General features: G+C 37.5%; 1 protein-coding gene across 2 annotated transcripts in view; it reads left to right on the top strand.

The window, feature by feature from the left end:
• GCC2 (GRIP and coiled-coil domain containing 2) overlaps positions 1–21,430 on the top strand; it is a 49,356-nt gene extending 27,926 nt beyond the window's left edge. The window contains exons 9-18 of one of the 2 annotated variants that reach the window (XM_023733750.1): positions 296–396; positions 497–574; positions 1,184–1,321; positions 2,771–2,892; positions 4,197–4,373; positions 6,076–6,293; positions 8,083–8,277; positions 9,496–9,635; positions 11,236–11,437; positions 18,593–21,430. In XM_023733750.1, coding sequence (XP_023589518.1) covers positions 296–396; positions 497–574; positions 1,184–1,321; positions 2,771–2,892; positions 4,197–4,373; positions 6,076–6,293; positions 8,083–8,277; positions 9,496–9,635; positions 11,236–11,437; positions 18,593–18,663 — 1,442 coding nt within the window. In that variant the 3' untranslated portion in view covers positions 18,664–21,430. The remainder of the gene's footprint in view (positions 1–295; positions 397–496; positions 575–1,183; positions 1,322–2,770; positions 2,893–4,196; positions 4,374–6,075; positions 6,294–8,082; positions 8,278–9,495; positions 9,636–11,235; positions 11,438–18,592) is intronic. The other variant, XM_023733754.1, reaches the window with a different exon arrangement.
• Positions 21,431–26,046: the final 4,616 nt, after the last annotated feature.

Below are 26,046 nucleotides of genomic sequence, written 5' to 3'. Positions count from 1 at the left end.
GGCTGAGTTCTTTATCTCTTCATTTGATGTTCTAGGGTTTCAGGATTGTTGATTCTCTGTTTGGCTTAGTTTTCCGGATCTTTGTTGTGGAGGGACGGCGTGGTGCTTCTGCCTAGACCGCCATCTTGCCCCTCCCTCTGTATAAATTTTTGTATGGGAGACTAACTTGAAATGTAAACTTCATTTAAACTACAACAATAAAAAAAAATTTTTTAAAAGACTTGTTATTTGTGTATTTAAAATTACTCACAAAACTTGTTTCATCTCTTTCTGTTGAAATTGCTTCCTCCACCAGCTTCATTACAGTCTTCAGTGCAACAATATGAAGAAAAAAACACCAAAATCAAGCAATTGCTTGTGAAAACCAAAAAAGAACTGGCAGATTCAAAGCAAGCAGTATGTTAATTTCTTGGTTTTAAATTTAAAACATTTTCATAGTATATTTATGATAACTTTTTTTTTTTTTAATTTTTAACCAAAATTCTTAATTCTGTAGGAAAGTGATCACTTAATACTTCAAGCATCTTTAAAGGGTGAGCTGGAGGCAAGCCAGCAGCAAGTTGAAGTCTATAAAGTAAGATTCTTTTTACTTTTTAGGAAGATTTTAGAAACTTTCCTTGGAGAAGTAAGGTACCATTTAGGGATTTTTCTGAATATTCTATCGAGCAAGATTCCTCAACATTTTTAGGAAGTAGAAGCAATGAATCAAGTATGGCATATAAGTGGGATGCTGTCTAGCTAGATTATTTTCATGTATTTGAAAGTTCATAATACACAAAGAATACTGCAAAAGAAAATAACAACAGCCCCAAACCTGCATCTGAACTTTCTGAATGATATTGCAGTCACAAGAATTAGTTTATAAAATAGTCTTAAAAGCACATTAATATAATGTCTTGAGATATTTAATTAAGCTCGGAAATGTAACATGTAGTCTGGGATTTTTTTAATGATGGACAATTGATTTTAGTTTAAGGAAAACTAAATTGCTTATTGAGAAAATGTTCCCCTGCTCGTATTGTCTTTATTCTTTCAATAATAGTAAATATAAATATTCCACTAATTTAGTTATGTTTATTACACATACTTACATCTCAAGCCTCAGGTTTGTGTTTTAAGGAAAAGCTGTTTAACCTGTGCAGTCCTGATTTACTAGAGCCTAATTCAAAGACTTTTGTCCTAGATTGAGCTGGCAGAAATAACATCTGAGAAACACAGAATTCACGAGCACCTGAAGACGTCTGCAGAACAACACCAGCGCACACTGAGTGCCTACCAGCAAAAAATCACAGCCTTGCAAGAAGAGTGTCACACCACTAAGGTACTGCCTGGTCACAGTTACCAACCAGTAAGCTGTTTCCTCAAGGATTGTGTTCGCGATTGTTAGTACTTTATGGTCATTTAAGGGCACTTACTGAACGGATACCTCCCTCAGGTCATAGGATCCTAACCCCCAACCCCACCCCAAGCCATAACAATCACTGATAACTTTTTTTGCAGGGGGAAAACATGAGCACATATTGTTTTCCATTCCAACCTTGTTTTGCAATTTCTTTGTGTCAGAAAATTTACTTTTTTTTTTTAATTTTCTTATTAGAAAATTGTTATATACTTTTTTGTTAGGTAATTGTTATGTAATAATTATAATATTCTAATAGAGTGGCTGAGGGGGGCCTGCTTTCTTCAGCATACAAAAAAATTAGATACAGTACAGTAGTTTTTGTTAAAGGTTCAGCTCTTATCAGTCTCTGCAGGAAAGTGGAACACCTTAAATTTCACTTATACAACTCTTTTTTGAAAACTGAGGTTCAGGCAACTTAATTTCTTTTTTTTTTTAATAATTTCCTGTACTGTTGTTGAGGATATACACAGCAGAACGTACACCAATTCAGTAGTTTCTCCATGTACCATTTAGTGACATTGATTGCATTCTTCAAGTTGTGCAACCATTCTCACCCTCCTTTGCTGAGTTGTTCCTTCCCCCATTAACATAAGCTCACTGACCCCTAAGTTTCCTAACTAGTCTTTCAAGTTGCTGTTTTCCGTTTGATCCCATACAGATATTTCTTAAAAGAGCACAGTGCTCAAGGCAGACATTCTTTACTAGTTAAGCTAAGGAATGGGTTTTTTTGTTGTTGTTTTGCCTTTTCATGTCTTTTTATGTAAGTGAGGTCGTACAATATTTGTCCTTTTGTGGTTGGCTTATTTTACTCAGCATAATGTCTTCAGGCTCCATACTGTAGCACGTATCAGGACTTTGTTTCTCTTACTGAGGTACAAGTGTCTGTTTTAAGTCTTTTGGGTGTATATTTAGGAATAGAATTGCTGGGTCCATCAGCTGGCTAAAATAACATCTGAGAAATGATAGTGCTATTTTTAGTTTGTAACTCCATTTTTTTAAAATTAATTCTCCTTACATTTATAAAAAGAGAAGTTATCATAAGTGAAGATCTTTTAAAGTTTCAAAAACAAAGTGCCATTATAAAATTTATGGGTCTAAATTAATCTACCACCATTCTGAATACAGTAGAAACATCTTGTAGGAGAAAATTATATCATTCAAAGGTTTAATTTTAAAAAAGTTTAAAACCAATAAGAGTGTACTTTTTAGTGAAATTAATCACTGGGCTGAAAAGAATATGAGCCATTTTCTCATTTTCAAAAACATATTTTCATCTCAATTCATTAATCTCCAAAAGAAAATAGTAGGATCATGTTCCAACAGAAAGTGCAATAGAAAAACTTTTTTCTCTGTTTTAAATGTTCATAGGCAGAACAAGCGGCTGTAACTTCTGAATTTGAAAGCTACAAGGTCCGAGTTCATAACGTTCTAAGACAACAGAAAAATAAATCCATGTCTCAGGCTGAAACCGACGGAGCAAAACAGGAAAGGTAAAGTCTAAACCGAAAGAAACATGTAGGGGTTTTTCCCACCAAGGCAGGTTCTTCGCAAGTAGGTTGAAAACCCTACTTGGATTTCTTTTGACAATAAAATAATTTCTCAGCTTCACTGTGTCTCCAGAATGGTGACAGAGAAACTTCACTACAAAGGGCACTAAAACTCAAAAAGCTGTGTTAGAGTGAGCAGGGAAACCAGGGGATGGTCTATAAGATGCAAGCTGCGTACTTCAGTCTCGTCTTAGTACGATCTGGTAAGAATACAGGCATTAATTTGCCAAACAGAAGTTACTTTAAAACATTTTACTTATTTCAAAAAGTCTTAAGAACCAAATTTTGTTCTAGAATTAAATTTTCCCCTTAAAACAAATTTGTGACCATCTCGATTACTGTTTGAATAGTAAGTTGTTTAATGCTTCTTTAAACCTAGTTAGTATGTGGATCGTAAATTACTCAAAAATATGCTTGGGAGAAGATATAGCAAGGGAGTTCTCTGGCATGTGTGTTCAAAGCAGTTTTACATCTGGCTCTCACTGTTCTAAACAGGACTAAATATCCTGCATGTTGTATGTTTATCTGCTGGAACTTTTTGTTTAGAAGTGTTAACTACGGGGACTGTAGGCTGAAAAATGGTGAGATATTTTCTCTACAAACAGTGAGCTCATTTTAAAGCTAAGATTGATTATTGACACATTTAGTGAATAAATACAAAACTCACTATTTGTAAGAGTCATCTTACAGTCATGTCTGAATTGTGGGTTCAAGTTACCTGAATGTAAATGTTTTAAGTTCCTTCTACTTCTTACACATTAAGTACCTTTTTTTTTTTTTTTTTTAATAGGAATCTAACCATGTATTCTACTAATCGTGGTAGAAGTCTGTATTTTAACTATTTGATTTCCAACTAGTTTTTTATTCTTAAGTCTAAAAAGACTACTTGCTTTTCTTCAGGGATTTTATTTTACTATAACTTGATCTAATGTAATACTTTCACAACATCTATGTGATTTTTCTTTTTTACTAATTACATAGTCCTGTAACATAAAATAAGCTACTTTGATGCCATGTTATGGTCTACTCTGTTTACATATGAAATTCATAAATTCAGAGACATTTTTGTAAATCTTTAGTACCTAAGATCTGAAATCTGACTGTAGTGTTTTTGCATTATACTTCATACTGATCTCTGAATTCCTTTGATTGTTTTCTTTAGAGTCACCCATAATAATAATGACATTGAAAAATTGCAGGTTCACCTCTTTCAAAAAAAATTTTTAAATGGTTTATATCTGTTTTAGGGAACACCTGGAAATGCTGATTGACCAGCTAAAAATCAAATTACAAGACACTCAGAGTAATTTACAGATGACTATATCTGAACTTCAGACCTTGCAGTCTGAACACGACACTCTGCTGGAAAGGCACAACAAGATGCTGCAGGAAACTGTGTCCAAAGAGGCCGAACTCCGGGAAAAGTAAGCTTGTTAGTAGCTCCAACACTAGTTGTACCAGGCAGTCAAGTATTTCTTTGTTGGAACTCCAAATGCATCGTTGCATGGAATAAATACAGATGTGAAAATAAGAAATAGATATTTCTAAATTCTTGGTGACTTGGTTTAGTCTACCTTGAAGCTCCCCCTTTTGATTGGTTTTCTATTCAGCGTTCTCCAGAACAATCAATGCTCAGCTGTTCATCCAGTATTCTGTAGCTCCTTTGGCTTTTATGACCAGGGTATTCCCAAAAAAGACACTACTCTCCAACCCAAGTGTTAAATTATAAGCATTTTTCTCTCTTTCTAGAGGAAAACATTCAAATAGCTGCTGAGTGAAAAAGAATCTGGAGCTTATCTTTGCAACTCTATCTTCAACTTGTCATATTGTTACACTTTTGTTAATCATTGTAATATTTTAAATATATCATAGGGACATTGATTGGCAAAATATACAGGCTGTTGTGGATGTGGAAATTTGAACTCCTGTAATAAAGAAATTACAGAGCCCTGGTGGCACAGTGGTTAAGAGCTGAGCTTCTTAAGCAAAAAGTTTGGGACTCTGAATCCACCAGCCGCTCCTTGGAAACCTTATGGGGCAGTTCTGTTCTGTCCTGTAGGCTCGCTAAGAGTCAGAATCAGCCCAACAGGGCCCGGTTTTTTGGTTTAATAATGAAATTGGGTGGCAGTATTTGTTAAATCTTAGACTGAGTAAAAGGAGAATTCTTTGTTCAGCATCTTTCATCAAGGATGTTAGGATAAGTCATATATTTCATATATGCTTACAACACATACCTAATCTTATGCTAGCCTTAAAAGTGAAAGCACTTGGATTTTCTTGGCTTTATAATCTGCAGATAATACTGCTAACACGTATATACTTTCTGCTTTTTAACTATTTTGATATTTGTACCTTCTCTGTGTAAGAACGCTAGCATGAGATTATAAAACAACTCCACAAGAATGTGGTAATTAGACTGGTCAGCTAATGTTTGCATTGACCAGAGGGGTCCAGCTAATATAAACACTCTTCAAGAACTGAAAGAGAACAGTGAACTTCCATTAGCTCAGTTGTTCATTTCCAAATGTGGGATTTAAGAATCTAGCTCTAGGATGAGCACTCAATGTCTCTTGTCTTTAACAGGGTACTCCAGTGATCCAGATGTGTAGCAGGCTTTGGAAAACAACTTTAGGGTTTCATTTTAATTGACTTAAAAAGAGATAGTTTCCTTGAAGCCTTTCTTTGTGAACCAGAAGTGTTTCCCATTTTCAGGGTAATAGAGAAAGATAGTTTAATCATACATTTATATGAGCTACCACATAAGATGACCTGAAGAAGTGGTCTAATTAAAAGTATATTCATTTTATGTTTTAAATACAGTCCTATTTTCTGATAAACCATGAAAAGAATCCCTCACCGGAATCACAGAACAGTTTTCAACCAAGGTTCCTCGTCTGAACGATGATTCACAAAAGATCATTTGAACTAGATGACAACCAGTGTCAATCCTGCCAGGGTTGTTCACAGTTAGCGCTAGTATCGATGCGTAGAAGAGAAGTTAGTTCATACATGCAACAGATGCCTTGAGACATTAGGGCTTCGTTTCCCTCATAGAACTTGCTGAGAAAGGCTGAGTCAGCATAAAAAGTTGAAAGATCTTACAAAGGAAGTTTCTCTCATCGTTAGGTTGTGTTCAGTACAATCAGAGAACATGGCAATGAAGTCTGAACATGTGCAGACTGTGAGTCAGCTAACATCCCAGAACGAGGTCCTTCGCAACAGTTTCCATGATCAAGTGCGACATTTGCAGGAAGAGCACAGAAAGACGATGGAGACTTTACAGCAGCAGCTTTCCAAGGTGGAAGCTCAGCTGTTCCAGCTGAAGAGTGAACCTGCCACAAGAAGTACGTATGCACTCCTGGGAGTATGAGTTGTTTATGTCCTTGTCTTATTTATGACACTTAAATACATCTTCACAGAATTCATAAGAAAGTATAAATTTTAGTAGGTGGCAACTAGTTTCATTTCTGTAATTAATGAATTTTGGACTTGCTTGTTGGGAATATATTTGAACCCTTCTTGATTATACTAACAGTAGTCTGTGTAACCTCTTAGAATTCTGAGTTTCATGTATTTATTAGCCTCCAGGTAAAGGAGTGTTTCCTTTTATCTGACTTCAGCATATTTCTTTCAGTCCCGTGATGTGTGTCTAACTCCTGTTTTCTAGTTAGAAACATTACGCAGAGAGCAAGTGACTAGAACAGTCAAGCAGCACTGAACTTTTAGAGTTTCTTGACTCATACAGCTACTTCCCTTTCTAATTCATAATTAGGTGGAATGTTAGTTCATCCACATCCAATATCTGCCATTCTCCTTCTGGGGAGAAATGGAAAAGTATCAGCCAAAATGAGGCTGTATTTTAATAGTAAGTTGATGGTATTTTGTTTCCCATTGAAATTATCGCTAGGACATTGACAGCTAGGAGTCACTTGTCAGGCAGAAAGCAGCTTCAAGATAATTTATTGTACGCGAAGAGTCAACAGAGTAAGCATCCAGGCAAACACAGATTGCACGGGAGATGTAATCTAGGAGTCAGCAGTGGTGTGTGGAGTAAGCAGTTAGCAGAATAACAGCAGTCAAGGAAAATACTTCAGCACGGGCAGCCAGAGGGCTATGGTTTGAAAGAGCAAGAGTGGCAACTTCATGGAATAGAAAGTAAACGGAATTTGAGATTAAAAGATCGGGGTTTGAATTCTAGTCCTTAATGTAGCTATGAGACTTTGGGCAAAGTCATTTCATTTCTCTGAACTTCAGGTTTCTTGGGATTAATTAATGTATTTGAAAGTGTCTTATAAGCCTTAAAGTTCTATGCAAGTGTTGTTATCAGCAAGCCCAGGAAATAGAATCAACTATTACCCACCGCCACCCCTGGATTCGGGGCTCTTGTTGGAACACGGTAGGTAAGCAGTGAGTAGGCTGTAGGAACCCAGCAGAGATAGTGTACGTGCAGATGGTCACAGGAACTTCTGGGAAGCAAATTTCAACAAGTGTGTTGTGTCAGAAAATACACAACTATCTAAAATATCTACTTCTCAAAAATAGCTAGACTCTAGTTTTAGAATTTCTACCCATATTTAGCTACAGTATTGCCCTCTACCCTAAATTACTAAAAATGAGTAGTACCATATTATGAACTTTGTGTTACTTAACAGTTTGTCTTATGTAGCTACTGTTGTTGTGTGCTGTGGAGTCGATTCCGTCTCCTGGCAACCCCATGTGACAGAGGAGAACTGCCCCATAGGGTTTCCTAGGCTGTAATCTTTACGGGAGCAGATCGCCAGGTCTTTTCTCCCGCAGAGTGGCTGGTAAGTTGGAACTGCCAACTTTTCGGTTAGCAGCCAAGCACTTACCCATTGCGCCAGCAGGGCTCCTTATGTAGCTAGTAGCGATTAATTTATACTTTCTGCTAAAATGATTTAAGTGATTAAAAGTTCAGTAAGTAAATTTTTAGGCCTGTCTTAGAAATGCTTTTCTTTTTCTACACTATATACTTGTCTTCTGGTTATTGTATTTCCCCACCTTATAATTTGACATCCCCAGGATCATTTTAATTTTATTGTGTATCTCTGTTAAGGTTGACTTCAACGGTTTTGAACAATCTCACATGTACCCTTTAAAAAATAAATTTAATAGGTCCAGCCTCTTCCCACCAACCTTTGAAGAACCTTCGAGAAAGGAGAAACACAGACCTTCCCCCTCTGGACATGCATACCATAACCAGGGAGGAAGGAGAAGGGATGGAGACAACTGATGCTGAGTCTGTGTCTTCCACCAGCACCCACACACTGTCTTTAGAGCAGCTTCTTAATTCTCCTGAAACTCACCTTGGTACATTACTTTTTTTATATGCTTGTCTTGTTTAATTTTGCTGCATTGCTTAGTAAGTGTTATAATACAAGTTTTAAATGCTTTTTTGAGTCACTCCAGTTAAATTTCTTTTGGTATTAACTTTTTCCAGATAAAATGCAACCTTTGCCCTACGCTTGAGCAAGAAATAGATGGTTGGAAGTTCTGTGTTGTTGTTGTTGGGTACGGTCAAGTCAATACTGATTCATAGCAATCCCATGTGACAGAGTAGAACTGCCCCAAGGGTTTTCTAAGCTGTAATCTTTATGGAAGCAGATCGACAGGTCTTTCTTCCACACAGCTGCTGAGTGGGTTTGAACTGCCAACCTTTTGGTTAGCAGCCAAGCGCTTAACTGTTGTACCACCAGGGCTCCTTTGAAAGTTCTGTAGTGATAATAAAAAGTAGAATAAACTATTCTCTCACCCTTCCAAGAAATTAACAATTTCCATTTATTCCTCTTTGTGAAGTAGTTGTACTGAATTTTGCTTATTAAATATATTAACATTTTGGTATATTTTTTACTTTATCTAAAATGAATATTAATGTCCATAATTCAGGAAGAGTCTGTTTGTCATCCTTCTGAAGTTTCAGGATCATCTGGAGTAAGGCCAGTTTGTATCCATGGTCATTGACTATTTATGGTAGGAGCATTGAAATTGCAAGTCATAGTACCTTCAGGTGAAGTTGATAGTGTTTGGATGGTGGCATCAGACTCTTGAATCACCCTTGGCTTTGTGATTTTTGCCAGAATTGCTTAATTTACTCTGAGCCTGTTGCCTCATCTGTAAAATTTGAATGATACCTACCCCACTTCATATACAAGGAGTCAATGGTATAAGTCATCAGTAGTGTTAATTCTTCCCTCACTTGTAGGTGAAATGACATAAGTTTTTGAGGCATTAATAGATGTGTAGAAAAAACGAGTAATAAAACATCCTATAAACACAAGCCTAACAAATTTCCAAATTGGGTCTCATAAGACTTGTATTCACTTAGATTATATGCTTTAAAACAGACTGTCTGATTTTGTGTTATATTCAACATGTAATTTTTTAACTGAGGTATGTTGAATAGATGAATGGCAAAGAGAGAGAACCTATATAATATTGCATAAGTAAAATATCTCTAAACGTTTTTCTTATTTAGAATCTTCATGTGTAGTATCTAATTTTGAAAATATCTGAAAAAATATGTTACAGAGCCTCCTTTATGGCATGCTGAATTTACCAAAGAAGAGTTGGTTCAGAAACTCCATTCCACCACAAAAAGTGCCGATCACTTAAATGGCCTGCTTCGGGAAACAGAAGCAACTAATGCCATCCTTATGGAGCAAATTAAGGTACACTCAAAAAACCTAGCTACCCAGAACACGCTCTGAGCTGACTGGGTTTTCTTGACCCTCCATGTCTCCCCCCACCCCACCCCACCCCACCCCCAGTTTAAAAACTCACATTTCAGATGGATCCATAACGTCTTGATTCTTCATGATATTAGACTCCTATTAGCTGAGAAATATTGATTGCTTTTATATCTAATATATAGAGACTGTTTTAATCCCAACTTTTGTAAGAAGCTCTAAGTTTTAGAAATAAGATAGAGGTTCACAAGTCATTGTTCCACATACACTTATATAAAACTTATAAATAGGTGTGGGTCCTTACATTCTGAAGATAAACCATGGAGCACTTACAGTTCAAATCACTCAGCTGATGTTCATCATACTAAACTATTTAACAGAGATTGTGGGCAGAGGTGGCAAAGGAACATAGGACATTTTTCCTATTTAAAGTAGATACCAAAAACATCTAGGAACACAGTTAGTCTGAAAAGCACATCCTTCTTCTCCCCGATGCAGGGCTGCCCCACATAGATTTGTCCTGCCTCTGCAGGCCACCAACTGTCTTTGTCAAATTAATCTTTTTAATGCTGAATTCTTTTTTTAATGCTGAAGTATTTTTAAGTAAATTATACATATCATGACATCCCACTGATAAATACTTTAGTGTGTGTCTCACAAGATAACATTTTCACACATAGTCAAAGTAACATTATCATGCCTAACAAATCACTAGCTAACCAGTGAACCTAAGTGAGTATTTAAATGTTAAATATTTCCACAAATTTGCACTCACGCTCATGATTTCTTAGACCTTATTTTTTAAAATTACCGTAGGTTTTAGGTCAGAGTTGGCCAGCTTTCCTGGACTAAACTAAAATGAACTATAACAACATTTAACACTATGTAGAAATGTAGAAATAAAATAATATGAAATCTTCCTCAAAGACTCTTTTTCATATCATCCCTTTGGTACTTTGACCCATTTTCTGGTGGGATTTTCTATTGTCTTAACATTTCCTGAATTCTTGCTCTCTCCTGCACTGACGTAACGCACTGTTCATCACGTAAACGTGATTTTACTGTGGACGTCTTCACTTCCTGGTGTTCTGAGAAGCAGGCGGTGGAAAGAGAGAGTGGTGGATGCAGGCATTCACGTCAGCACCCCGTTTTCAGGCCCTGGCTCGCCTGCCTCACAGTGTCTTCCCCCAGAGCCCCAAGCCCTGGTTGAGTCTCTGGAGAACAGAACGGGGAGGGAGCTTCGTGGCACCATCCCACGGCTCTCATTGCTTCTTGTGTGGGCTTTCCATCAATCCCCTGTTGTCAGCCCCAGTTTCCGTGATACCATGTGCTTCTAGACGGGAGCTTCTCTTTGGTTTTGAAAGATGCGTCCTTCCCTCTTATCCGTCGTGCTTGGTAATCTGCTGGACTGAGTTGGCCTCCACTTCTGCGTCTGCTGCATCTGCTTCCTGTCTGCTGGGAATTTCCTGGTATCTCTCATCCACTCTTTTCCTCTCCGTTACTAGCGTTTTGCAGGGTCCTAGTCTGTCATGTTCCGTCACAAGTTCCTAACACCTATTTTAACTCATTTCTTTAACACCAGCTTCTCAAAAGTGAAATAAGAAGATTGGAAAGAAATCAAGAACGAGAGAAATCTGTCGCTAACCTGGAATACTTGAAGAATGTCTTGCTACAGTTTATCTTCCTTAAACCAGGTAGTGAGAGAGAGAGGCTTCTTCCTGTTATAGATACGATGTTGCAGCTCAGCCCGGAAGAAAAGGGAAAACTGACTGTAATTGCTCAAGGTGCGTGAAAGGAGTCTTACAATTTTTATTTTATAACTTAAACGACCTGTTGGTCTTGTGGTTGAGACTTTGTGCTTACAATCTTTTTCACAACACTAGACTATAACATATAACATCTGTTCATTTGCATTTTTTTCTATGATGTGTAATCTGCACACTATTGAAAAGCTGACTTTTTGACATTATAGGGCAACTATAATATGTTATGAAGCCCTAGTGGCACAGTGCTTAAAAGCTTGGCTGCTAACCCAAAGGTCGGCAGTTTGAATCCACCAGCCTCTCCTTGGAAACCCTATGAGGCAGTTCTCCTGTGTCCTATAAGGTTGCTATGAGCCGGAATCGACTCCACGGCAATGGTTTGTTTTTTTTTTTAGTTTATAGTACGTTATAGGGCAACTATAGTATACATGAAGGAGCCTTGATGTGTGGTGCAGTGGTTAAGCACTTGGCCGCTAACTGAAAGGTCAGCAGTTCAAACCCAGCAACTGGAGAAAGATGTAGCGGTCTGCTTCTATAAAGATTACAGCCCTGGAAACCCTATGGGGCAGTTCTGCCCTGTCCTGTAGGATTGCTATGAGTCGGAATCAACTCGATGGCAATGGGTTTTATAGTACATGTATGTAATTTTAACATTCAGCAAAATCCAATATAGTGCTTAGTCTGATCTACTACATCTTTGAAAACTGGATTGTTGATACTTCCCTTTGGTCCTATCAAAGAATATGGTTGTGTTTTGTATCATACTTTTTAAAGTGTGTTGGCTTGTTCCTCTCCTATTTCACCCCTCTTCCTGCCTCCCACTTCCAAATAGGCTAGGGGCAACTTAGAGAGCACATGGTCAACACTGGTCTGTATCTAGTAGTCAGTTTTCCCAGGTGAATGCAGCTCTATTTAGAGTTTATGGCATTGACTTGATGGCAGTGGGTTTTGTTTTCTGATTTATTTTCATATCAACTAGATTTAATACCGTGATTTCATAAACTGCTTTGAAATACTTTACATTCAGCTCCTGTAGTTTCCTGATTTCAAACTGCACCTTAAGGATCAGGTTTTTTTTGTTTTTAAGTGTTTTTATTGTTGTCATTGTCAGGCATACAGAAAAAAATAGTCAATGAGCCCTTGTACCTGTCACCCATCTTTAACAATTTCCAATTCATGGGCAATTTTGTTTCATCTTGCACTCACTTCTTTGATAGGAGTAAGGGAGAGCTAGAGATACTAAAAGTAAATCCCACACATCATATCATTTCACCAGTAAATACTTCAGTGTGTATTGAATTCATATGCCATCTATACCCAGTCTGTGTTCGATTTTTCTTGATCATCACAAAATTGTTTTCTTACACGATGCCAGATGGGTTTCACACATTGTATTTGGTTGATGTTTTTTAAGTTTTTTTTTAGATCGGTAATTATTGCACGTCCCTCTTTTAATGTGCAATTTATTTGTTCAAGAAACTGGTTGTTTGTCCTGTAGAATGTCCTGTGTTCTCGATTTGGTACTTCAAGATATTGTTTAACTTGTTCCAATACTGCCTGCAAATTGGAACTCAGATCTCTGATCCAGGTAAAATTAGGAAAGAGCCGAGGGGCGGGGACAGAAACACTTCATAGGTGGTGGTGGTGTACTTTCCCAGGCATCACATCAGTAGTCAGAAAATGTGTAGTTGTCCCACTTTTAGTGATGTTCAGTTAGTGTGTGCAGTTGTCAGTCTCATGTATCTCTTATTTTTGAATAATTTTTTAAACTCTTAAATGATATTTTCACAAATACGCAGAAGTAGAGAAAACAGTATAATGAATATCCTTGTGCCCCATCACCCAAATTCAGCAATTATCAGTGGGTTGGGAATCTTGTTAATTTATTCCCCACCAAAGCTCTTTATTCTTCTGGAATGTTTTAAAGCATATCTCAGATATCATGTCATTTTATCATAAAAAAGTCAGTATGGATTTCTAAGAAATGGAAATTTTTTTAAACATATCCACTATAGCAAAATTAATAATATTTGCTTAATATCTGATACCTAGCCCATTTTTAAATGTCCGCATTTATCTCAATAATGTCTTTTTCAGTTGATTTGTCACATTGTGGTTCAAATAAAATTCACATATTAAATTTGTTTTAGATTAAAAAAGATTTAGGAGGCAGAACAGTTCCATGTTTTTCCTTTTTTTAAATCTGATTTATTTATTGAAGAAGCCAGTTCTTTGTCCTGTAAAATTTTCCATGCTCTGGATGGATTTGTCTGATTGCCTCGTTGTGTTGGTGACTTTAACTGTAAATGCTGATTAAACCATGGTTGAGGGAATGGTCTCAAAATCGAGCAGGCATCCATCGAAATCACCCGGAGCACTTACTACAACAAATCACTAGTCCCCACCCCAGTTTCTGAGTCAGTCGGTTGTTTTAGGGTCCAGAATTTGCGTTTTTAACTAACTCCCAGGAAATGCTGATGTACCTGATGTGGTCAGTGTGCTTGGAGAACGCCTGATCCTGGGACTGAGAAGATTCAGATTTAATTTCTTTTTGTTGTTGTCGTTTTCTGTTTTTTGCAAAAATACTTCATAAGGAGTGCTAAAGAAACCTAGGATCATGGTTTCTTTAAATGTTTTCTTATAATACATCTTCCTGATGATGAGAGAGAAACGTACTCGACATTGATAGTAATCTCAGGTCTGCTAACGATAGGATGCATTACCTTAGCCACATAGCCGCTTTTGTCCTAAGATCCAAAATACGAGTACATCATGTACATTTTTAATAATGTAGTTATTCTAAATTATGAATTTGCTTTTATGTGCTATTTTGATTTATTCTGGGTCTTGAATGGCTGAGCCTATTTTGTTATTGTAAAATGAACCAGGACTTAGAAAGGGTGTATGTATTTTTAAGTTAAAACATAGCCTCCAGTAGAGTAACAGTGTGACCTCAAAATAGCATATCTAATAGCCCTCTTATAAAAGATGAGCTTCTTTATAAAGTAATGTAGATGTAGCTAGTGCCCAACTGGCTCCTTAAGTGCAAGGTCCATTGATTGAAAGAGCTCAGAGAAACTAACCTAGGGGTCCCAATAACAGATTTTTTTGTAATTCCACAAAAGATACAGCCGAAGGTTCATTGTTGCTGTGATGTTGTGTGCCGAGTTGATTTTCTATTCATAACAACCCAGTGTAACAGAGTAGAACTGTCCCATAGGGTTTTCTAGTCTGTAAACTTTACAGGAACACATCACCAGGACTTTTCTCCCGGGAAGCCACTGGCTGGGTTCTAACTGCCAACCTTTCAGTTCACAGCCAAGCGCTTAACTTTGTTCCACCAGGGCTCCCTTAGAGGTTCATTAGAAACCCAGAATTCTGAGATACACTTTTGCTAAATCCTGTAAATATACAGGAAAACCCCACTTAAAAAATTTAAATTATTTTGCCTTTTAAAGATTATTTACTTCTTGCCTCTTATCTATATGAGCAGATGAAAGAGAACATATAAAAATTAAAAACAGTGATAGTTTAGAGCAGATTTATATATGGCTTAAAAGAACTAGTAAACTGGAAGATTGGTCAGAAGGAATTATCCAGAATTCAGCATGGAGAAACAAAAAGATGGAAAAAAAAAGCAGATGAGGGGATAAAAATCGGAGGATAGAATGAAGACATCTAATGTATATTTAATAATTGAATTCTAGAAGGAAAAGAAAGAGATTGGCACAGACACAATATTTGAAAAGAATGTGGTTAAGAGCTCGGCTGCTAGCCAAAAGGTCGGCAGTTCGAATCCACTAGCTGCTCCTTGGAAACCCTACAGGGCAGCTCTACTCTGTCCTGTAGGACTGCTATGAGTCAGAATCGACTCGACGGCAACGGGTTTGGTTTTTGGTTATATCAATTCACAGGTTCAAAAAGCCCAATAAATTTCAGGCAACATGTTGAATTAACAAATGTGTTATATATATTTTTACAATTTAAAAAATTCAAGCAAAATAAATAAAGTTCACATCTGATCACATAAAAGTGAAACTGTAAAAAAAAAATCTCAAAAACATTCAGAGAAAAAAGACACGTTGCCTCATTCCCTTTAAAGGAGTAATAGATTTAAAATGGACTTAAATAGCAGTGATGGGATGTTATCTTCAGTATGCTCAAAGAAATAACTGCCAACCTTGTGAAAATATCTTTCAAGATCTTTTCTAACAAGCAGAAACTTTTAAGAATTCGCCTCTATTGGAAATTCTAAATGAGGTACTTGCAGCCTAAGGTAAATTTACTAAGTGAACGTCTGAGATGCAAGCAGGAATGACATGCAAAGGAAGCTTGTCATCATGTAAAAGATAAGCCCTAGGCCCCACTGGTCATATCAGGAACATTTCATTACCAAGCCCCTGAAGATAACCAGCACGGCACAGTGTGGGGGGCCAGCGAGAGGGTCTGAGAGCCACCTTTCTAGGCCCTGAAGAAAACAGAACCATTGGAGCAAAGAACACCAGTCCCTCTTGACTGCTTCCTCTCCTTGGAAGCAGTGTTTACGATCTGTATGGTTTTGTGTGGTTTCTAACAGTGTTTTTCAACTGCCTGTTCAATCACTAGGTAAGGGAAAATGACTGGAAGTGCGGCGTTAGTCCCAAAACAAAAACTGAAGTTGATATAATGTGGATTACTCCTCTGTTTGCAGTGAAGATGCTGTTAACTGAAACCTATCGTATTAGAAAACAGCACAGTTCAAAGACTGTTTCTTTTCTACTTGAGATACAGCTTATAGTAAATCAGCTTTGCTCCCCCAAATAAGTTAGAGCCATATAGTAATTCTCTGTGCAAAATTGGAATCTGAACTTGGCTGCTCACGTGGGAGCTAAAAGCTTTTACTCCCCAGCTAGGTTAAACTTTATGGAAATGTGTATTACTTATTACAAAACACAAACACCAAGGGCTAATACTCTTTAGAAGCAAATAAAGAGGAAAACACCAATAACCCAGTATGAGAATGGGAAAAGACTATCAACGGCTTTTGTTTTATTATTATCTCCAGATGAGCAGGAAGAGAATGCACACTCACACAGCACTGTAAGTGCCTAATGGAATTTGCAGAAGATAGAAAACCGTATCGGAAGAGAGCAGCCACTCAGGGCGGGAGCAAATGCAGCCTGGCTCTGCACCACTTTTCTCTGGTCTTTGTCTAAGGGCATTATAGCTGCCAGTAACAATGGTTACACAGGGCAGGGTCCTGCCAGATCGGAGAACACAGTGAATTCCTCCTGTGTCACAAGTCTTCCACTCGAGAGTATACCACCCATTCCATTTGAAAATTCAGCAGTCTGTGCATTTCAGTTTAGGCAAGTGTTTGCAGTCATCAGACTCTCATTCTTGGGAGCAAGGCCACCTCCTTCTCTGATGGGAGAAAGCATAGTCAGTGCCCAGGTGTCCATCCCTAAACAATATCTCCTCCAGCCTTCTAGAAGCATGTATCCATTCAGATTTTGGAAGACAGACTTCTAAGCACAGTTCAAAGATTGTGTTGTTTCTTTTCTACTTGGGATGCAAGAGCACCCTCCCCCATAATCCCCACCTCCTAGCATTCATACCGTAGTGTAATCTGCTCCCCCCCACCCCCATGTAGACCAATCAAGTGACTTGCTTCTAACCTGTAGAATACAGCAAAGGTGATGGATGGGATGTCACTTCCATGATTAGATTATAAGAGATTATGACTTCTGTCTTGCTGGCAAAGTCTAGAGAGAGCCTTCTCAGCTTGCACTCTGATGAAGCTAGCTGCCATGTTGGAGAGTTCACGTGGCAAGGAACTGAGGTCAGCCTCATTAAGTAGCGCGCGAGCAGCTGAGGTTATCACTTCAGCCCTCAAGGAACCCAGTTCTGCCAACTACCCCGCAAGCGTGGACAGCAGTCTTTCTCTATCCAGCCTTCAGATGAGACCCCAGCCCTGGTCAACACCTTGATTACAGCCTTCTGAAACAGATTCCCCTGCTAAGCCACTCCTGAACTCCTGACCCACAGAAACTGCGAGCTGAGAAATATGTTTTCAGCTGCTAAGTTTGTAGTACTCGTCATGCAGCAATACGTAACTGATAATAGACTGATAAAACCAGACAGCTAACAGAAAAAAATTAAAATGGCTTGTAAACTATAGAAAGAGGCTTTCCATTTTGAATTTTTTAAACTGCTTCTCTAATGAGATTTTATTGTGGCACATATATGTGTATGAAAATGCAGAAAGATGCATGGAAGCATGCATACTAAGTTAATAATGGTTATTTCTGGGGGGTGGGTGTGGAAGAAAAGACATGTAATGAAAAGAGTGTTCACTTGTTCTTTTTTTAAAGAGTTGTAAAAATTTCATATCATGTATTAATATACAAATCATATTAAAAAGAAATAAGGGAAACCCTTTCTGAAACGTTTTTTGGAAGCCCAGAATTTCTCTGAACTTTAAACTGCTTCTAAGGATTTATTTGTGTTGATCATAAAAAAGATTGAAAGAGCAATTGAACACTCATAAAATACAAAACAATACAACCTTGGAATACCTTGGAAAAGCTTGGCAGTTTCTTATACAGTTAAAATGTGCTTATCATCCAGTAATAATCCCACTCCAAGGTATATATCCGAGAGAAATGAAAACCTATGTTCACCCAAAAACCTGTGCACAAATGTTGTAAATATACTAAAAACCCCAGAAGGGTAGTTTAAAAATGTGAATTTTATATGGTATGTGAATTATGTCTCAAAGAAGTTTTTTTTACTTAGAAACCTGTTCACAATGCTTATAGCAGCTTTATTCACAATTGCTGAAACTAGAAACGGCCCAGATGTCCTTCAGCTTATAAATGAATCAACTGTGATACAGCACACAGCAGAACACCACTCAGCAGTAAAATGGGACAACCACTTGATGTACATTGTTTATCTGTAAAGTCATTTCTGCGTAATTTTTGTGGCTCATTTTTTTATTAAGCCATCTGAAGGTTCAGGTTTAGATTGTTTCATATTGCATATCACTGTTTTGAAGTTAAATTATAAAACAAAAGGATAGCATATAATCAGTTAAAAAAAATTCGTATTTGCTTATACTGTGGAATGGTTCTGGAATATAGATTTTGCACTGAGAAATTTCAATACTTGTTTTTTTTTTTTAATTTTCCAAAGGTGAGGAAGAAAATGCTTCCCGTTCCTCAGGATGGGCATCCTATCTGCATAGTTGGTCTGGACTTCGATAGATTGATGGAAAGAAAATGGTTTATTTATTAACCAAATAGAATTCATTTGGCAAAAAATGAGTCAAGTATATTGCTGTCATCATTTTTGTCAAAAAGTGTGTGTATATATTTGTATTTGCATATATTTGTACATATATAGGACAGCTGTATTAAAAAGTCTCAGCTTGAAGTACAGTTTGGAGTGTTGATACCAGTCCACAGTCCTTTCATTCGACACCCCAGAGACCATCATTTCTGTGATCTTCCCTGCACGTTGCCAGAATTAAAATGAAGAATGAATTCACTCCCCCCTTCTCTGGAACCTCAGGACCTGTCTATTTCATAGCAATACTGTGAATTTTGAAGTTAAACTAAATTTCAATAGCATAACACCTGGAATTTATGCTTTTAAAGTAACATTACAAGACTATTATTGCAAAATCAGATTGTTAATCAGTTGTAAATTGTTAGATAAAATTTGCTGATTAGAGTATGAAGGAAGATGCTTTATTGGTAAATTGATCATTTTGTTTATTAAGGGACTATAACGTAAATATGCTACAGTTAATTATGAGGCTAAATTAAAACAATTTTATTTAGTTAGCTTTAAAATGTACTTTAAAAAATATATAAATTGTTCTCTCTTTCTCAAAAGTCAAGACTCATGTTGTCAGAAGTCCTAGGATTGGCTGGTCTAACACCAATCAGATGGGACCACTGCATTACCTTGAGGGGGATTTCATGGTGTCTTTCTAGTCTCTTGCTCTGGTAACACTACTTCCAAGCCATGAGTCTGTTTTGGAAATTTTTTTCATCCCCCAAATAAAAGTCTTCCGGAACAGTGACTATGTTACTCAGCATTGTATCCAAATGTGAAAAACTGGCACTTCTTGTGTTTAACAGATAGTGGTGTTCCATAAGCTTTCCATCATTGGATTTCAGAAAGACAGCTTAAGTCAGGCTGTGTTCTCACAGTTCTTGGGAATAACAATAAATAGTGGTATTATTTGCCTTTGCTGCCTCTGAATATATTTTATTGACTAGATCAAAATTGTGCTCTTAAATCATAAATTTGAGAATTATATTTTAATATTTGTTTCATACTAAGGCACTGGACAGTATGCTCTATGAAGTCCCCTGAAGCCTTCCAATTTATACTCTCATTTTTCATTCTCAGCTGGAGAACTAACTTTGCACTTTGGTTACTCAGAACATTGGTTTCCAATTTAGTTTTAACTAAAATCTGCTGCTGACATGTTGAGTTTGTTCTTCAAAAAAACATCTCCTACAAAATGTCTTTCCTCTCATTGTAGAAGAACAAACCTACCTAGTGAATGTTTCACTGAAAATGTATGTTTCAAAGCTGACATTAAAGTTTAGTTTTTCTTCCTTTATAAACTGTGAATATGAGTATGCCTGCAGCATACAATGTAACTTTAATAGTATTTAAATAAATTTCACTTTCTCTGAGTCTAGGCTTTTTGAAGTCCATAGAAACTTGTTTTGAAATATAGTCTGTACTTACAAATGTATAATAAAAATACCTTTTGCATGATAAAAAAAAGTTAATTACAAAAAGCGTATTCTTTCATGGTTTCAGCAATGAGAGGAAATGTAATGATTATTTTAATATTACTATTAAATATGTTTCACTGTATATTATATTTTTATGACTACTCTTTTTTGTTGATAGATACTATCTCTGTGGAGTTTTAAAACAATTTGTGGATTGGAATTGCAAATTCCTTTACTACTATCCTTATATATTTGGGATCTAGAATATTAGATGCTTGACAGAACGTAGAGGGCTACTTTGGTATGTCATAGTTAAACCATGACGCCTGCCATGTCTGACATCCTCCTTCCAGATGAAACCAGAAGCAACACTAGACCTTTCTTTGGACCAAGGTAGACATTGGTTCAACCAGAGATGGGTACCTGGCTAAGACTACCAGCCTAATGGTGCCATTACATGAAGGACTCTCTTCAGTTAGAGGTAAAGGTTATTACCTTTGTTGGGAATTTGGCTGGAAAATGGGGAGAGGCAAAGAAGAGAGAGAAGCAGAGATGCCATGAGAAAGAGAAAGCAAACACACTGAGAAAGGAATCGCAAGGGCAGCAGGCCTAGAGTGTCTTCTGGTCCAAAGCAGCTCTCCAGCCCTGGGTCCATGCTGTTGGGATGCTTGCATAAACTCCTCCTTGGAGTCGTAAGAGCTGAATTCGTACAGTCCCTTATGACAGGGCACTGATGTGTGATCTCAAGTTCTTGGCTTCCTCTGATTTCAGGTATCTGTTGTACACAGTGAGCTTTGCTTTTGCTCCAAGTACTATAAGATGTATTGAGAATTACATCTTCTAAACAAGCTGGCAGAACTGTAAGTGAACTAGCAAAGCTAAGGCTTGCTAAAGGCACATAATACTTTGTGTTCTCTTTAAACTTCATTTTAGCTGATGATGTAGCTGGAGATATATTGACTGAAGGTTCCTATAAGGACACATTTTAGTATCTGGTGACTGACAAGGCACCCAAAAAGTGCTTGGGTCATATGATGTAGTGGTCTCATCTTTGTCTATTTTAACTTGGTATCAGAAAATCAGCTATTGCATCAAAAATTAATAAACACCAAGAAAACAGAGCCTAATACAACCTGGCAGGTATCTGTGAGCTAATTCTTATCCATGGGTATTAATGAACATTTGGTTATTTGTATAGAAGTTATATTTAAAAGGAAACTATTTTTCATGTGCATTCAAAAGGTGGTTACATGAAAAAATCAAGCTGTGACCTTCAAATTACTTTTTTTTTTTAACATAGGTTTGTATAAGTAGAAACAATGTATTCTAAGAAATAAGAGAATAGGATTTCAGTTTGAATAACTGCTTTTTGTAAATGGAGGCAACCATCCTGTTTCCCTTTGAGAATGGGCTCACTGTCATCCCATGTAGTGGTTAGCTCTTCAGAGGTCTGCCCAGCATTTAAGATGACATCAATCCCCTCCACCCCTGCCTTTCTCTGGGAACTTACGCTCCACCACCATACAAAGAGGCAGGTAAGCCAAGGCCGTAATCAGCTGCACCAGACGCGAATGCCTGACCCAAGCTGAGTCAATTAGGTTCCCTCTCAGGAATTTAGATTTGGAACTAGAGTCAAATCACATTGTGACATATAAACACAGGAGTTCTGGAATGGCCAGAATGAGCATAGAAAGCCAGTCAACGGAACGCAAAGGTTAGGCTGACATAGATAAACAAACGGGGTGAGCGTTCTGGTGGACTTCAGTTCTATTTCTAATCCGTGAGATTCAGGTACACTGGATTCCGCTCAGTAAATTTCCTGCACATGCCCGCCTGCCTGCCTCCCTCCCTCCTTCCTTGGGTTAGCTTGAGTTTGTTTCTGTTACTTCAGTTCAAAGAATTCTACTACCAGCCTCTCTATATTGGGAAGAATGAAAGTACCAGGTACTATGTAGCACTGCTTTCAGGCAGATCTGGACACATTTCTACTCCACTTCTCACACATTTGTGAGTGAGTTGAGTAACCCTAGTACAGAGCAGATACTCTAATGTGAATTCCTTCTCTCCCATGTTATGTGTTTCTGAGCCTGCAAAAAAGGTTTATCGGTTTTCCTGCCACATTTTTGTGTGTCCCTGGTCCTTCACTGTGCATGGCACATAGCACTAAGTAAATGTACTCAGTGAGTAAGTGATTTAAATAATCAGTAAGTGCAGTGTTCACAGCCTTATGCCAGAGAGCATAAACCATATGCCTGCTCACAGCTGAGAGTAGAATCTAGGATTCCTGACTTAGGACTAACACTGGAATTGTTCTGCAGCTCCCGTTGAAATGTTTTGTAAACATCTTCAGGCCCCAAGACTTAACCAAGATAAATTTATATCACCAAAATGCATTTTTTCTAAAGAAACTTTGAAGTGATCAGCATCCCGTTTTGCCTGGGATGATTTTACACCAGCTTTTCTCACATATTATTAATAACTCCAGCTTTAACTCTCAAAAGAGTCTGAGTTTGGAATATAAATATTAACACCACACTACAAAGATGGTAGAAAAATAGGAAATGACAAATAATGTCAGCTTGAGTGTACTCCCTTTATCCCACTCCCCAGCCTCCCCTTTTTTAAGTACAGTTTATCTGGAAATAAAATTATACCAGTCATTGGATTAATCTACAGAGTACTCTTCTCTGTTGGTAAAGACAAGATTGTGTGATTTTTTTTCTTTTGTTTACCTTTTGTTGTAAAATATATATACAAAAGAGTGAATGTAACATTTACACATTATAAAGAGTAATAAAATGAACTCCCATGGACCCACCACCCAGTTTAGAAAATAAAGCAATACCAATACCTTTGAAGCTCCCTGTGTACCTATCCCACATTATATTCCCCTTTAAGGTCAGCAGTTCAAATCCACCAGCTGCTTCCTGGAAACCGTATGGGGCAGTTCTACTCTGTCCTGTGGGGTCGCTATGACTCGGAATTGACTCGACGGCAGGGGGTTTGGTTTGTTTGTTTTTTTACCCTCTCATGTGACCACTATCCTGAATTTAGTACTTAATCATTCCTATGCATTTGTATCTATTAAACTTTACTGATTTTGAGGCTTATAAAATTTGAATTACACTGAGTCTCCTTTTGATTTGCTTTCGTATTCAACATTTTGTTATTTATGTTGATGCATATAGCTGTAATTTATTTTCATTGCTAGATAGTATTCCATGTTATGAATATAGCACAGTTTATCCAGTCTATCAATAGCTATTTGAGTTGTCTCCCGCTTTCTGTTCTTACAAATGATGTTGTTAGGAACATCATTCTGCATGTTTTACAATGCATATATATGAGATTAGTGTACATGGAGTGGAAATGCTGGATAATAGCATATGTACATGTTGAATTCTACTAGATAATGCCAAACTGTTCTGTACAGTGATTCATTGTATCCATTTGTTTTCTGATAATAGTATTTGACGGTTCCTGTTGCTCCACATTCTCATCAACAATATTATCAGACTTTTTCACTTTTTTAATTTTCTTGTGGTTTTAAATTATATTCCTTCTTAATGAGGTTGAGCACTGTCTTAGTTATCTAGTGCTGCTATAACAGAAAACCTACAAGTGGATGGCTTTAACAAACAGAAGTTTATTCTCTCACAGTCTAGTAGGCCAAATTCAGGGCACCAGCTCCAGGGAAAGGCTTTCTCTCTGTGTCGGCTCTGGAAGAAGGTCCTTGTCATCAATCTTCCTCCGGCCTAGGAGCTTCTCCGTGCAGGGACCTGGGATCCAAAGGATTCGCTCTGCTACCGGCACTACTTTCTTGGTGGCATGAGATCCCCATGTCTCTCTGCTGGTTTGTCTTTTCTGTATCTCAGAAGAGATTGGCTTAAAACACAATCTAATCTTGAAGACTGAGTCCTGCCTCATTAACATAACTGCCACTAATCCCATCTGATTAACATCATAGAGATAGGATTTACAACGCATAAGAAAATCACGTCAGATGACAAAATGGTGGACAATCACACAATACTGGGAATCATGGCTTAGCCAAATTGATACACATATTTTGGGGGGACACAATTCAAGCACCTTCTTAAATGTTTTTTGACCATTTCTGTTTCCTATTCTGTGAAATGCCTGTTCCTGTATTCTATTGCCTATTTTTATATTGGTTGTCTTTTTAAATTAATTAATTAGAACTAGTTTATATTCTACAAGATAGTAATGCCTTGTCAGGTATATGTGCTACAAAGATTTTAGCCCATTTAAAACTTGCCTTTTCACTCTCTTTTTAAGTTTTGTAAGAGCAGGAGTTCTTAATAGCATTTATTTTTTAAACATTATTTTTAAGTTGACTAATACTACTGTGAAAGGCAGTAAGTAATAATTATTGCCTCTTAATCAGTAACATGTAGTATTTAAATTCAGTCCAGAATTAAAGTAATTGAATCAATGAGTCTGAAACTACCTTTATTTAATATGGGTAACATAAACCGTATTAACAGGGTTTGACATTATGGATAGAATTCACTTCCTCCCAATGGACCCACTAAAATGAAAATTAAAAAGCCTTAAACCCACAAGGAAAAAGAATAAGAGAAGACAGCTTCAGAATAAAAGTACTCATAATTTTTAGATGGAGGGGTGGGTGACTAAGCAGGAAGCAGGAGATAGCAAAGAGAAAACGCTTTGATGTATAAACTCAGTAAAGGCTGAGGAACAGAGGCATGGAGCATTGTGGGAATTGGGAGGGGAGAATTGGTGGAGGAGAGCTGAAGGCAAGGAAGTTGGTTATGAATAATCTTGCTCCCTGAAGAAGACAGGTTTTAAAGAAAATGAACCAGAGAAGCTTTGGACTTAAGAATTTCAGATCCATCAGAAAGGGGAGATAAAATTCTGTATTTAAAACAAAGGAATTAAGTGAATATCTACACCTTGATTAGGAGCTCACCACCCCACCCCAGCAGCCTTTCTCCTTTCCCCTCATCACCCCTACTCCTGCTTTACTCCCAGAACCCTGTAACTGGACCTGTTACCTGACCACAGGATCATTTTCTTGAGAAAGCACCAACAGATACTTGTTCCTGATCTTAGGGGAAAAGCATTGACTTTTTCACCATTAAGTATGATATTGTTGTTGCTGTTAGGTGCCATCAAGTCGCTTCCGACTCACAGCAATGCCATGCACAACAGAATGAAACACTGCCCGGTCCTCTGCCATCCTCACGATCGTTGTTATGCTTGAGATCATTGTTGCAGCCACTGTGTCACTCTATCTCCTTGAGGGTCTTCCTCTTTTTCACTGACCTTCTACCTTACCAAGCATAATGTCCTTCTCCAGGAACTGATCCCTTCTGATAACATGTCCAAAGTATGTTAGACGTAGTCTTGCCATCCTTGCTCCCAAGGAGCATTCTGGTTGTACCTCCTCCAAGAAGAATTTGTTCGTTCTTTTGTCTGCCCATGGTATATTCAATATTCTTCACCAGCACCACAATTCAAAGGTGTCAATTCTTCTTCGGTCTTCCTTACTCATTGTCCAGCTTTTGTATGCATACGAGGCAACTGAAAATACCATGGCTTGGGTCAGGCGCACCTTAGTCTTCAAGGTGACATCTTTGCTTTTTAACACTTAAAAGAGGTCTTTTGCAGCAGATTTGCCCAGTGCAATGCGTCTTTTGATTTCCTGACTGTTGCTTCCAGGGGCGTTGATTGTGGATCAAAGCAAAATGAAATCCTTGACAACTTCAATATTTTCTCCATTTATCATGATGTTGCTTATTGGTTCAGTTGTGAGGATTTTTGTTTTCTTTATGTTGAGGTGTAATCCATACTGAAGGCTGTGGTCTTTGATCTTCATCAGTAAGTGCTTCAAGTCCTCTTCAC

Source organism: Trichechus manatus, unplaced genomic scaffold (assembly GCF_000243295.1).
Source record: "Trichechus manatus latirostris isolate Lorelei unplaced genomic scaffold, TriManLat1.0 scaffold00004, whole genome shotgun sequence".
NCBI lineage: Eukaryota > Metazoa > Chordata > Mammalia > Sirenia > Trichechidae > Trichechus > Trichechus manatus.
This window is presented reverse-complemented; position numbering and strand designations above follow the sequence as displayed.